The 15,137-nt window shown below is 40.6% G+C and overlaps 1 protein-coding gene across 2 annotated transcripts in view; it reads right to left on the bottom strand.

Moving 5' to 3' along the window:
- Nucleotides 1-1,433: 1,433 nt before the first annotated feature.
- Nucleotides 1,434-15,137, bottom strand: part of LOC107659875 (ezrin-like) — a 33,801-nt gene continuing 20,097 nt past the window's right edge. For both annotated transcript variants that reach the window (XM_016448972.1, XM_016448973.1), the window contains 7 exons: nucleotides 10,001-10,097; nucleotides 8,636-8,799; nucleotides 7,731-7,861; nucleotides 6,404-6,564; nucleotides 6,210-6,302; nucleotides 5,792-6,031; nucleotides 1,434-2,411 (listed from right to left, as the gene is read on the bottom strand). In XM_016448972.1, the coding sequence (XP_016304458.1) occupies nucleotides 2,247-2,411; nucleotides 5,792-6,031; nucleotides 6,210-6,302; nucleotides 6,404-6,564; nucleotides 7,731-7,861; nucleotides 8,636-8,799; nucleotides 10,001-10,097 (1,051 nt within the window). In that variant the 3' untranslated portion in view covers nucleotides 1,434-2,246. The remainder of the gene's footprint in view (nucleotides 2,412-5,791; nucleotides 6,032-6,209; nucleotides 6,303-6,403; nucleotides 6,565-7,730; nucleotides 7,862-8,635; nucleotides 8,800-10,000; nucleotides 10,098-15,137) is intronic.

Raw genomic sequence — 15,137 nt, 5'->3', positions numbered from 1 at the left:
TGGCATGACTTCGTTCTTCCACTTCATGCACATGTCAGCACAAGCATGAGGTCATAACTGAATAACTCAACCCACAGATCCTGGCAGTGATCTGTTGTGCTTACAGGCTTGCGAAGAACCAGAATCATGACAAACAAATGCCCAGATCGTCTTAAAAGTGCCTTCTTCTCATTTCTTCAGACATGATCCATTTTCTTTGTTGTTGTTATATATATATATATACAGTATATATTATTTAATTTTCATCATTTCATAACTTATTTAATAAACTAAATAGATCCACAAAGATGGCATGTGGTGCAGTACTCTGTTCTTAAATAAAACACACCCAGATCTGTTCATCATAAATCTTTATTTCTAATATAATAAACACCTTTTAGGGGAAAATAAATAAATCCATTTGTTGAAGCTTGATAATTGAGTTTATATTACTACTGCTTTATATAATAACTCATTTCTATTATACACATAAGTCACACTTTAAAATGTTAACCCAGGGTCAATTAGTTCTTAAACTGGGTTAATTACTCGTATAGCTTTGGTACCACAATTCAGCTTCATAACGCAGGGTTAAAAACAATGTTAAGCCCTGTCAAAACACTCCCTCATCTGCCACTGGTTGGTAGTGCGTAGTGTGAAAAGCTTATTTGTGTATGGATGATATCAAGTTATATTTCAAACACATGCGCTCAAAGTGCTGCAAGTGATTAAAACGGCTGATTTTGATTGTGGAAAATCAAGAATGAATTAAGACCTTCAGCCTCTGTACAAAAAAAATAAAATACTATTCTGTGTTTATGAAAGTGGCACCACATGGTTACAGGCATTACAGAAACAATTTACCAAATTGCCATATTCACCCATTTGCATGTCGCTCATAAATCTGAATGTCTAAAAACTCCATTCTTCTGTTGGATATATTTTACATTTGGTCCCACCAGCAGAGTAAAGGTGTCTTAACACTACCTGATTTATGCTATTTTTAATAGTTTTAATTAAAATATGAAGAGCTGCTAGCAAGTCTGTGAGAAACTCTCTGCTTAGAGAACCACCAACAGCATACTGTATATCAAAATCCATTTAGATACCTACTGAGATTACAAAAGTCTATTAAACAAATCTTCCTTCATCCCACTGTCATGGCAATAAACATTCAGTAACTAAGTTATAAAAAAAAAATCAGTTTGTATCTAATGTAGGAAATCTAACGATGCATTCGAACAATCCAAAATATATATATAAAAAAGTATAACTTAAATATGAATATCTTCTAAAAAAAAAAAAGAATCTAATACGATCATCATTTGGGTCAGTACAGAATTCAATAAATGAATCTGTAGTCATTAGTAAAGAAGAAAAGTACCCATAAACCTTAAATAACCCAAAGACTGAATAAATAAACACTATAACAAATAACCTGGCAATACAGCATATATTCAACATTAATGAAAGAGTTTTAATATAAGACTATACATAAAATTACGATTATACTGCCAAGTCTTGTGCCGAGTGGATCATTAACAAGAAAAAGGGGCGAAAAAAAGTACAACCACTTATTACAACCCAAAACGAATTAAAACTATATTTTGGCCAGATTATTGAATTGCAAACACATATTTAACAAAAGGGGGATGCATTGTTGGCACGTGTGTTTAAATGTTATTTAGTTTCATATTTTAATGGCAAAAGCAGACTTCAGTACATTCTGTGAAACTGGTGTGCATTTGTGAAATTGGTAATATTTTACAATAAGGCTGTATACGTTAACACAATTAACTGAACAATTTATTAATCTTGGATAATGTTAATTGCTATATATACTATATAAATAAACATTAAGAGTCGTCACTAATTAGCATTACAAACCAAGAATGAACAAATGACCAAACATTAATAAATGATGTTAAAAATGTTCATGACTCCTCATACATTAACTAATGCTACAGTATAGAACCTTACTGTAAAATATTACCGTTAAATTCGATGTACACCACTAAGGGGTAAACATATCTGTGTTTATGTATATTAACCGTAATGACAAAAAAAGTGTGCATTTTTAGTGCATGTTGACCCAGTGTTCATATTAAACGAATCAAATCTGTTGTATTACTGTGTGCGTGTACGGTACATGTGCGCAGGTTGTGCCTCTTGCATTGACCACTCATACATAGGGAACGAAAGAAAATGGACAAGGGCTTTGAGACTCATTTCCTCCCTCCCTCCCAAAGTTTCCTGGTCCAGATATTTTATAAGGCCTCAAACTCATCAATCCTCTGTTTAGTGTTGCCTTGGCGGATCTGCCGGAGAGTTTTGTATTTGTCTCGGCCGGCGCGCATATTCTCTGTGTGCAACAGGTCGTTCGGAGTCTTCTTGGTGTCGTCACGAGCTTGGGACAACTCTGATGTCAGAGCCTGTAAAGAAGATAATGTCAGAAATTTAGTGATGATGCTTTGATCCGTGACTTTAGAGAGCGATTAGAGCTGAATCCATGTGACTTTAGAAATAAAGGTGCTTCACGATGCCATAGAAGAACCTTTTTGTATAAATGGTTCCATAAAGAACCTTTAACATCTGAAGAACCTTTCTGTTTCACAAAAGGTTCGTTGGGGCGAAAAAAGGTTCTTCAGATTATAAAAAGGTAAGAAAGAGATGGTTCTTTAAAGAACCTTTGACTGAATAGTTCTTTGTGGAACCAAAAATGGTTCTTCTATGGCATCGCTTGAAGAACCTTTTGAAGCACCTTTATTTTTAAGAGTGTAGGACTTCAAACAATCACAGTCCCAACCCAAATGTGTTTGGATTAACAACCTGGAACATTGTTGTTTAGGCCTATGTCAGCCCCTAAACCCATTCAGAACAATTGGATATCTAGTTGATAACATTCTTATTGATCTATAGTTCCCTCTGATGTAGGTTAGGAATGTGTTACGGTTGGCGTTTGGGGAAGGGATAGTGTTTGAACTGTTCTGGGATAATTGTGTTTGGACTGTTTGATATTTCAGGAACATGACCTACTTGGCAAAATCACATTGACCATTCCTAACCCTAATTATTAACTAACCCTACAGGCAGAGGGAAATTATAGGTTTATAAGTCAAGCCCCAGCCCGAGCCTAAATCCTAAACCTAATCCTATTTCCAAAATCTGTTTGGTTGATAAGAGTGTTGCCCAGGACCAACAAAGATCTGTTAGCGGTACAACAGTTAATTCTATGAGACAAAGTAGGACATGTTTCATGTTTATAGACATCCCTGGTGCTAGACAACTAACTATTCATCTCAACCAAGAATAGCTCTAGGTCTATCCAACCCTAAACCTAACCCCAACGTTCCCCTAAAGATAAAGGCAAATTGCTAATAGATGTTGTTTTAGGACAGGGGTTAATCATTCCTACTCACAGAGAGCTATATTAGCCACTTTCTGACACACAGTAGTTCATACTCCCCAAGAAGGCTTAGAGCCCTGAAGTCGACCTACACACCTGAAGAGACTTTATTCTCTTGCATTTGCACCTACAATGGGAACCCAGCTATGATGATAGAGGATGGCAGGATCACAGCCAAACTTTTATAACTCTCTGGATACTTTTGTTGGTTTTATGTTATTTACATGGGAGTTAGAAATCAAACAAATCAACTGACACCTTATGTGCAAGTATTTACTCAATCAATTCCTGATTAGTTCCTTCAGTGGGATAGGGGCTATTCTTACAGAGTCTAGATTAATTTTTTTTTTTTTTTTAAGTAAACCCAAAGATCTTGACGAGCTGGTTCAGGGGCTACCGTTAGATCTAAATTCTGCAGGAAAGTGGATCTCTATGAGTCAGAATCAGTAACCCTGTTCTAGGCCCCAAGCCTAAAATCAGAGGGCAATGACAGGTTAATAGGAATGTTGTTTAGGACAGGGGTATTCAACCCTGCTCCTTGAGACACACTGTCCCTCTGAGCTTAGGTCCAACCCTAATCAAACACACCTGAACCATCTAACCAAGGCTTTCAAGATTACAGTCCCTTGTCTGGGACCAATAAGACGTTACAGGAAGGTATCTATCTAGAGTGCAGGAATGGTTTAATTCCGATGCCAACAACCCTGGTAAAGACTTTGATTTTAAAGACTTGATTAGTTGGCTTATTGGTGTTGGACTAAAGTTAATGAAGGCACAGAACAGGGGGATCAAACTCACTATCCTGCAGAGTTTAGCTCTGGGGTGTTCAAACCTGTTCCTAGAGGGCCACTGTCCTGCAGAGAGATCTGAACCAGCTAATCAAGTCTTCAGACTCACTAGAAACTTCCAGGCAAGTGTGTTGAAGCTAGTTGGAGCTAATCTCTGCAGGACTTTGGCCCTCCAGAAGCAGGATTGGACACACCTGGGCTGTATCCGAAATCACCCCCTATAACCCTTACATAGGGCACTATTTGAGGGGACAGCCATTTGTAGTGGTGTCCGAAACCATAGTGGACGTTCTCGAGTGCACCCATTCAGTCCCACAATGCACCGTAAAAACGAGTGCGCAACAGGTGCATGCTCAATGGCTAGAGAATACCCATAATGCACTGTGAGAGTTGCCCACCGAATTGACGCGTCGCGCCAGAAGATGGCGCCCGCTCAGAATCATCCATCATCCATTAATTTGACAAAATGCTCGTCTATGGCGTACAGCGTAACACGATACAAGTATAAATTCATTGTAAATTGATTATTAAATGGTTGAACTAGGGTTTATACATAATTTCCATGACAGAGTTTAAGATAAATCATTTCATCTTACTACTGGAGCTGCCAGCTTCAAATGATTATTAAACAAGCCATTTTTAGTGGTGTTCGACACCTTAGAGGACATTATCGAGTGCACTCATTCAATCGCACAATGCACAGCAATAACGAGTGTACAACTGATGTATGCTCAACGGCTAGCAAATACCCATAATGCACCGTGAGAGTCGTGCACCGAATGAATTGCCATGTCTCACCAGAAGATGTCGCCCACAGCTGAATCATCCATCATCCATTCATTTTACAAAGCGCTCATCCACAGCGTACAGCGTAATATGATACAGGTATAAATTCACGGTAAATTGATATTAAATATTTTAAATAGGGTTTATACATACTTTCAGAGTCAAGATAAATCCTTTCAACTTACTACTGGAGCTGCCAGTTTGCCAGTTTCAAATGATTATTAAACAGCAAGCACAAACTATGCAAAAGCGGCAGTCCTTCTGGTGCACTCAAGTGTCCGAATTTTCATTCACTCCTTCTGAACTGAATTAGTGGACCAATGTAGCGAATAGTGAATGAGGGTATAGGGGGTGATTTCGGATAAGGCCCTGGTTTAGCTCCAACCCTAATTAAACACACCAGAACCAGCTAATAGAACAGTAGCCCTTCAGGAGTGGAATTTGACACGTGCACAAGAACAAAACTCTGCAGGAAGGTAGCTTTACAGGGGCTGTATTACAGAAACACCTAAACTCTAGAATATCATCTAATATGATCTATTATGAATACACACTATTATGTGTTCAATAATCATATTGATTTCAGTAATAACCCAAGGCCAGGGCTCCTCGAAGGCTACCCTCCTGCACAGTTTAGCTCCAACTCTAATCAAACACACTTGGACCAGTTCATCAAGGTGTTCAGGATTACTTGAAAATAACAGGCAGGTGTGTTGGAGCAAAGTTGGAACTAAAGGTAGCTTTCCAGGGGCAGGGTTGGCTCCCACTGCCCTAAGCTCTAATATGGAGACTAGGAAAGTTCAACCAGTTGATACTGCAATGTTATACTTACCAACAGCTGTTTCTGAACTCGTTCATTCTTCTCGGCCTCAGTGATTCGCTGTTCTTCATAGCGGTGGTCATTGATACCACCTGTCGGCAGGTCTGCACTGTAGCTACTGTTGCTCTCCCCATCTTCAAACTCATTCTCATCAGGTTCATATGCAGGTGGTGGTGGAGGGGGAGGCGGCGTCGTCATCACCGTGTGAAGCTCCTCGCGGGTCTTCACCAGGTCATGTTGGGCCTCTTGTGCCTGGAAGAACACAGTCCAACACCACAAAGATCAGACTACCAATCCAATTATCGAAGAACTCAATAATTCACCACAGCTAGGGATAAACAGAGAGCTTTTGAACAAATCTGCAGGAATGCAAACTCATCAGGGGTAAAAAAGGTGATATCCCCATTTCCAGTATGGGTTTATGTCTTACTCTGCTCTGCCATGTCATAGCTTCCTCCTCTTTGCGTTTTTTGGCTTCCTCAAGGAGTGCAATACGAGCAGTATGTTCTGCCAGCTCAGCAGCCTGAGAGAGATGAATGGGGAGGATTTTTAATGGGGGAAAAAAAAAAAAAAAACGTGTGAAGGCAAAGTAATTTTTTAAGAGAAAGTGTGTTGGGCTCTCACCAGTTGTTCCTGACTCTTCAGCTGATCCTGGGCTTGACGGGCCAGTTCCTCCTTTGCGAACAGTGCTGCTTGCCTCTCTGCCTCCAATCTTGCGGCCTCCTCCTCTGCCAGCCTCCGTTCACGATCCAGCTGCATGGCCCTCTGCATCTGCTCCTGCAGGTCTGAAAACATGCATCCCGATTTAATTTAAAGAGTAACTATTGATACATCTTAAGAAGAAGTTTCAGTCCCTGTAATTATTCTACTTTGAAGGGATAGTTCACCCAAAAATTCAAAATATGTCATAATTTACTCACTCCCATGTCCTTACAAATACTGTATGACCTTTTTCCCTTGGAACAAATGAGAAATCCGTACAATGAAAGTGGATGGGAACCAAGGGCTGTCAATTTCCAGAAAGGCCCAATGAAGCACCATAAAAGTACTTATGACCCTTTCACTATATTACAAATTATGTGAAGCCATACAATAGCTTTGTGTGAAGAGCAGTTGATATTCACTGAACTCTTGCTTGACAGCTGTGGACACCATTTCACTTTCATTGTATGTAAACAGAGAAGCTTGGACTTTCTGCTTCATATAATTCCTTTTGTGCTCCATGGGGAAAAAAAATTCATATAGGCCCCAAAAGACAGAATTTTCATTTAAGCTGATGAAAAAGGCAGAAATTATGTAATATTGTGACAGAGCTCATAAACAGACATTCAGAAAGCTTTGTTGGACTGTGGTCAGAGATTGCTATGAATGGCCACAAGATTCAGTAACATTATTCAATCCCGAATAACAACACATATTTTACTGTTCCCATGACAAAAACAAAGAATAAATATATTTTTTAGAAATTTCTGAATGAAAAAAATCCTTGCTTAAAAATGATGACTTATACTGAATATCAGAAAGGCAAGCTTTGTGGCAAACACAAAAGAAACATGACATGCGAACAGCGGAGACAGTGTAACAGGTGCAGTATGACACCATCTTGTGTTTGTATTGCCAGTCAAATGGTATTGTCAGCTTGAGCACATTCATGATCAAAGTATAATATCTCTGTTTTACAGAGTAACAAGCTAAAAGGTTACATAAACTGAAAAGACCAAAGTGACTGTATTTAGTCTTTTCTGAAATAAAAATATATAAACATGATAAAGCTTGACATTTTCCTCACATTCTAGAGAATTCATATGTTGGCTGTTTTATCTGGTTATGTGAATGCATGAAATACAATCATCTTGCATTAGACATGAAAATATTTTAAATCAAATCAAAATAAGATTGTTTCTTATATTTTTCTAATTAAAATCAAACACGCTGGACCCTGACGCCTTACCTTTTTCTGCTTTTTTGGTCTTCTCCTCAAACTGGTACAGTCGCATCACCAGATCCTGTTTCTCCTTCTCCATCTGCTCTTTCTCTCTCTCTATGGCCTCTCGTCTCTTCTTCTCACCCTCCAGCTGAGCTCTGTAGATAAGACACAACAAAAGAGATGCACAGTGACGTCGCTCTATACCCATACCAAAAGGCATCTCTCATTCTGACCTGCCAAGGGAGACTATGTTAAAGTGGTCATATATTACAAAACTCAATTTTCCCTGCTCATAGTCTGATGTTAATTATTCAAAGGTCCTTAACCAGCTGCACAAACAGCTTCTTCAGAGATCTTTATGGTTTCATGATGTCACAAACATGAGTAGATTGACATACGACCACTCACTCGGCCCACCCTGATCGGCAGCAATGTGAACTTTGATCAGCCAATCACAACACAAAAAACTGTTTAAATGCCAGCCATTTGGAAAGTATTTTGCAGCAACAAACCAACTGGAGTTGAATAAAGGCAAAACAAAAACGACAACAACAACAAAACTAAACAAAAAACAACAAAATACAACACAACACAAAACAACAAAAAACAAAGCAAAGCAAAACACACAAAACAACACAAAATAAAACAAAACAACAAAAAAACAAAGCAAAACGCACAAAACAAAACACACAAAGCAAAACAACAAAAATCAAAGCAAAACAAAACACACAAAACAACAAAACACAACAACAAAACAACAAAATACAAAACAAAACAAAATTCAATTCATATCAGGCTTTGGGAAGCCAACGTTTCTAGTTAAGAAATAGGATGATACACAAGTGTAGAATATAGTCTCTTTTATATACTGCAGCATCTGCTGATGAGACAAAATCAGTCCTCACGTCACCATGGTGATTCATTCTCACCTCTCCATCTGTTTGTGTTGTTTCTCCTCTCGAGCCTGTGCTTTCATCTGCTGCACCTCGATGGTGTCCGGCTTCCTGCGGCGCATGTAAAGCTCATGGTTCCCCATACACAGCTGTAGGATACGTTTATTAATGCGCAACCGCGGGGAGTAGAACACAAAATCCTGCAGAGTTAAGAAGGAAGAGACAAGATATGTTGATGCAGGGGTTATAAACCATTCAATTTATTGATCTTTGATCAGACTGATAACTCTGTGTATTTATATAATAAAGTCCTGTGATAACGTAAATGTAAAACCTACAGAAAGCTGTTGTTCTGAGCAGCCTTAGACAGACCGGCTCTGACGCACAGAGATAATGCTCTATGAAGGCCAGCCTGTCAGAGGACACTGACTGCTGGTGTTTATCAGCCAAAACAGCCCTGCTAAAACTAATGACTCTTGACTGTGAACCTGCAGACGTTACAGTGATTTAGTGTTTGTGTGTCAAAACACAGCTGAAGCAGTCCCTAGAAAGCATCTTTTTGTCATGTTTGTGATTGTAATTGCGGTGTTGTTTCAGTGTCATTTATACACTCTAATAGTATTTATAATAGTGCTGTGCTGAATATCCTTAATCTAATTGTTGTTCCCATTCAAAAATGGCCAGCTTTTTAAAATTACCTCCAAATCTTGAATTCAATCTTTTTGTCAATTGATTTACTTTTGATTAGCACAAGTTTTCATTTATTCAACATTTCTAATTAAGCGATATTTCTAATTAAGTTTTTTTTTTAATATTTATATTTTATTTTAGCTTTATTTCAATTAACAATAATAATTTAATCATTTTAGTTTTAATTAACAATAACAACACTGTCACATTGATATAGTGTGGTCCAAAAGTCTGAGACCACCAGTTAAGAAGCTATTTAGAATTTTTCTTATTTAACATGTATTATTATTATTACAAATTAATCACCATAACAGAACCTTTTAGAGAAGCTGAAATATCTGGTATGAGACCCTTTTTGTGTAAAACCTGATAATTATGTTATCCAGCATGATGTCTAAAGTTTTTAAAGAGCATCTTGTGCTTCAACAACATTTTGTACAAAGTTTATGTGCTCAATGTCTCAAATTTCCAAATGGTGCAAATAATGACATGTTTTTTTATCATAACACTTCTTTAACATTTTGTTTTAATCCTAAAGCTGTTTAAATTGGATTTTGTATCCCAAATGTAATCCTAGATGTTCAAACACTGGTGTGTTTGTATATTAGAGTGGAATAAAACAAGTTTTATTCTCGCCGAAGCAGTTTTTCAGTTTCAGGTGGGACTGTGAGGTATGAAGGCGGCTTGTGTCACAATCATAGTTTCACTTACTGGAGCTTTTTTATCGATAGGCTTGATGACAAACTTCTTATCATTGAAGGAAATGTTTCTTATTTCACTCCAGGGGAATCCAATTTTCGGAGTGAGTCTGTAAAGACAATGATGAAATCATGAGAGATGTTAGGTATTCATTCCCGAACATACAGTCACGCAAAACAAACATTGTAGGGTGGATAAAACCTGAAATCCCCATAGAAAGACATGGATGACAACAATCAGGTCTCCGGTTGCTGATTGAGCAAAAATCTAAATATTAGCACCGAGATGAGTTTGTAATGCAATGAGAATGTTGTAGCACAGGCATGACGGTCCAACGCTGAGATACTCAAGGAATGTAAAGACAAGGTCGGGCCTGTGATTAACGTGAGCGGATGACATCATCGCAGTAAGGAGTGTGCCGTGTGATCTCTTTGTGAAGCTCATGGGAGTGTCGTTACAACTACGCCTTCAAACATGCATGTCACACTGTTTCTATGCGTAGCCGAGAGAACACAAAGCTATTGTGGCACACCTCGCATTACACGCCACAAATGATTCCTAAAACAAATTATATAAAAGGTTAAAATTAATGATGGTAATAAAAATGGTATGTAAGATCGTGCACTTGTAGCTCATTCAGTTGTTCTTTTTTATTTTGATTAAATACTCTTTAAAAAAAAAAAAAAAAAAGTAAATCATAATGGTAACCATATTTTAATGATAACACTTTACAAGACATTAGATAACATTAGTTATTGCATATTTGTTACAGTATTTATTCATCTTTGTTAACATTCATTAACTGTTCATTGTTAATGTTAACTCATTTCCATTAAATAATGTCAGCATGTAGAACTTTCCAGCAGGTGTCACTATTATTTGCGTATGTATATTAGTTCTTATTAGTCCCTCATGTGTGCAAGTAGAAATGGACGCTTACGTGTTAATTCTACCAGTGTAGAACTTTCCAGCAGGTGTCACTATTATTTGCGTATGCATATTACAAATGATAGATGTTGTTATTATGTTCTGGGGTATTTGAAGAAATAGGTGTGTATATTTACCATCTTATTCTAAATGCAGGCACATTTATGTTATATTTCATATATGTTATAATCCTACTAGGTTACAGATATGTCTTATTGTCGTTCCTAGTCACCAGATTGTGTATCTGTATATGCGTAGTTAGTCAGTGCGCAAGCGCCGCCTTTTTTCATTTTCATTCTGTTGTTGATCAGGACTGGTACGCTTGCCGGTTTATAACCTAGCATCCTAACTGATTAGTTAACTGACAAGCTAAAATGTCACATATAACCAACTGATAGGCTAGCGTAGCAGTAACATTCAGGCTACCTTGCCTGCGAATAATTATTGTGTATGTGTACGCAATAAAAAGCTAAAAATGGCTTGAGTTGTATCCGCCGTGCTTGTCCTGAAACCCTTCCAGTGGGGAGTTTATTGACCTATAACAGGTAATTTAGTAAAAAACTGGACAGTTATAAACCGTTGTCGGAGCCGTGCTCGAGAATTCACGGACACCGAGTGGAGGAGAAGCCATCGTTGATGACCGACGTCAGGATCGGAGACCCGTATTCTGAGAAGGAAGCGGCCGTTAACAACACCACTGCAACGGAGGAGCCGAAGCCAAGAGCTAACGGGACCGTTAAAGGGCTAAATAACTTCTACAACCGTGAGTAAGGCTGGGTGGATAATAATAGCAGCGGAGCTAACAATGCAGCTACCAGACATAACAGCTGAGTTGAATCGTTTGAGTCGATTCTTCTGAACGATTCTTTTTGCTAAAAAAGTGATTTTAGTGTTTCTGATCACCGGGAAGAGGAAAAAAGAGACAGAAATGGCAGATCTGGAGAGTTTAAAGCGGGAACGCTCAAACGCGCAACGAATCTTTACAACAAGAATGAACCGCCTTGAAGTCAGTGCTAGCCGTTTACGTGAAGTTGAGTTGTCAGAAGAGTTAGCGAAATTGAAGGACGATTATAACAAACTCCTTGATGTCAGTAATGAGTATGTTGACTCACAGAGCCAGATAGACCCGACAGGTGCCGACAGTGAGTCGCGGGACGCTGTGACGAGGAGAGATGCCAGTGAGCACAAATTCCTTGAAACGGAGAGCAAGATCATGGAAATGCTGTGGTCTAAGTATGCAGGGCCAGACATAGACGCTCTTGTAACACAGTTCAAGTCTGCTTTTGATCGAGCTGAGGCGCTTGACACAGGTAAAGTGCCATGGACGCAGCAAAGGGTCGAAAGTGGTAAACTGGATAGGAAGCTCCATGAACTCAAGGAGGCTGTGTGCACTTGGAGAGATTATCGGCCACATGGAAGAGACAAATGGATGCTCTTTTTATCATTGAGAGAGGATAAAGAGCAACTGACGGATGGGTGGGCATACAGACATGAGAATGAGGACGAAGATGAGAGAGGCGATGACGCGGTCGGTGGGCATGTCATAGCTGAGAACGACAGCCTTACAGCTGCGAATAGCATCACCTTTACCCAACCAGTAACCCTTGCCATTGCTACTCCACCTGTTAACAGTCAGCCTGCTGTTGTTAATCCGCCCATTGAGGGGCGGGGAACTGTATATGTTACGAGCTCTCCTTCATTCATGTCTACAGACAGAGCAAGCATCTCTACCTGTATAGCTCGAGGTTCTATAGTCACTAGTCAACCTCAGAGCAGGTATGTCGCAGCTACCGTACACAATACCCCCCAACAAACGTTACAACCAATTCTGCAGTCAAGGAAGTCTGATAGTGGACTTGGTGTCAGTTTCGCCTTACCTCCAACTCTTGCCAGCACGCCACAACTGCTGAGCGATCGTGCTACTCCGCCCGTCGATCTCAGCATGGGACAAAGTAGTAGCATGCCATATAGTAGCCCTGGTTTGTACGCCGGTGGGGATAGCAGCTCTCAGTGGGCCCGACCAAAAATAAGGCTCACACCCATAAGCTTACCTAAATTCTCCGGGGACAGGAGGGGTTATTGGCGTTGGAAGGCTGAATGGGAAAGTATCCAGGCGCAAGCGGAACCTACGGGGTCAAGGGAATGCAAGAAACTTCACTTACTAGACAGTATAAGTGAGTCTGTGAAAAGTGAACTCAGGCTGTTGCGCTGCAGAGATGCAAACGATATCTTCAGGGAAATGGAGAACCGTTATGGTGAAAAGCACAAACAGCCGAAGAGATTGTGTTGGAGCTTCAATCACGACCTGCTGTAAAGAACCATCAGCCACGAGAAACGTTAGAGTTGATTCTAGCAGTGGAGAGGGCAGTATTGGACCTCACAGACCTGGGGTGTGAAGACGCTGTACGGAATCAGCTGGTGATTCGGTCTTTGGAGAGTAAACTCCCTGATGTTATGAAAAGAGAGTGGCTCATGTGTGTGAGAAACCCTGTGAACGACGTTCATCCTGGAAACCGTTTCGACAGGCTTTTGATGTTCCTGGATGACCAAAAGTCGTTGCTAATGCTCCCGAGAGATCAAGCCACCGGGAGAAACCAGGTGACAGATGGAGAGAGAAGAAGTCGTTCACTAAGACTTCAGCAAGTGAAGTAAAAAGGGACTCCAAGCAGTTACCATGTGCCGTGTGTGATGGAGATCACGGAGGTCAACTGTTTCGTTGTAACACTTTCAGAAAAGCTAATCTGTCAGAGAAGAGACCTCAAGTGAAAAAGGTAAAAGCATGTACAAAGTGCTTGGAAGTTCACGGAGTCGAGAGTGACTGCACTCCAAAGTTTCTCTGTCGTAAAGAAGAGTGTAAGAAAGGCGACACTCCAGCAGACCACCACTATTTCCTTTGCCCTAAAGCATCAACAAAGAAAGACGCTGGTAGGAGGGAAAACAAAGCAGAGGAAAAGAGGGGAACTCGAGGTCCGACAGAGGAGCAAGAAGCTGTGTTCGCCGAGTTGGGACTGACTCCCTACCAGTTGGAGGCTGTCCGCAGAGCCTGTACTAACAAGGCAACGTCGATAGTGTGTTCTGGCAAGAGTCTGAAAGGTCAGAGTGGCTTGAAAGAACATTCAGTCCTCATGATGCTCGAGCCTGTCACGACAAAGAGAGGAGACAGCCTTGGAGCTTTGGTCGATCTCGCTTCTGACACGAATTATATCACACACCAAGCTGCGGAAAGGCTCGGACTGACCGGGGAACCGATCTCCCTTGTCGTGTATGGTGTCGGTACGATGAAGGTGAAAGTTGATACAAAAAGGTATCTCGTGAAAATAAAAGTGTGGACCTCCCAAGGAACCCTTAAACTCCACGAGATGATTTGCTATGGGATGGAAGACATCGCCAAAGTGGATCGAGAGGTGAAATCGGAGCGGCTAGAGCAATTTTTCCCTGAAGTGGAGCCGGGAGAACTGGCCCGCCCAAAGAAGATCGATCTATTAATCAGCACTCGTGAAGGCCGATTAGCTCCGAAAAGACTGCAAAGGGTTGGCGATCTAGTGTTGTGGGATGGTCCTCTGGGCAAGTTCGTGAGTGGTGTGCATCCAGACCTCTTTGAAGAAGTGGAGATAGCTGCTTGGCAGTCGAAGACGCACTTTGCTCATTCAATGAGAACAGTAGCCTTCAAGGTTGAAGAACACTTTGTGGGAAGGCCAGGAAGACATTTGGAGCAAGAAAACAGAGTAGAAGTTCGAATGACAGCAGCGTGCAATAAAGAGGTCCTTGAGTGGCTAAAGTGGGACAGCATCGGTGCTGCCTGTGACCCAATCTGTGGAGGATGTCGCTGTGGAAAGTGCTCGCCGGGAGGAAAGGAGATGTCCCTGGTTGATGAGAAAGAGCTGGAGATAATAAAGGAAGGTCTAACCTTCAGGGAGAGAGACGCTCACAGCGATCAGCCCCACTGGGATGCGAAGTACCCCTGGAAGGAAAACCCAGTCTCTCTTCCTAACAACCGAAAGGCTGTGGAAGCAACGTTCCTGAGGACTGAGAAGCGGCTCACGAGAGACCCTCTGTGGAAAGAGGCTTACCTGAGGCAAGTCCATGAGATGGTAGAGAGGGCAGCTGCTGTTAAGCTCCTAAAGATGTTATGAACAGCTGGAAAGGTGCTGTGTGGTGGGTGAGTCACCTAACCGCCCCAAACCCCCATTCAGTGACCACGCCAGTACGACTCGTCTGGAAT

The sequence above is a fragment of the Sinocyclocheilus anshuiensis genome, unplaced genomic scaffold (assembly GCF_001515605.1).
Source record: "Sinocyclocheilus anshuiensis isolate Anshui unplaced genomic scaffold, SAMN03320099.WGS_v1.1 scaffold1249, whole genome shotgun sequence".
In the NCBI taxonomy this organism is placed as follows: Eukaryota; Metazoa; Chordata; class Actinopteri; order Cypriniformes; family Cyprinidae; genus Sinocyclocheilus; species Sinocyclocheilus anshuiensis.
Note: the sequence above shows the minus strand (reverse complement) of the source record. Positions and strands in the feature narration are given on the sequence as shown.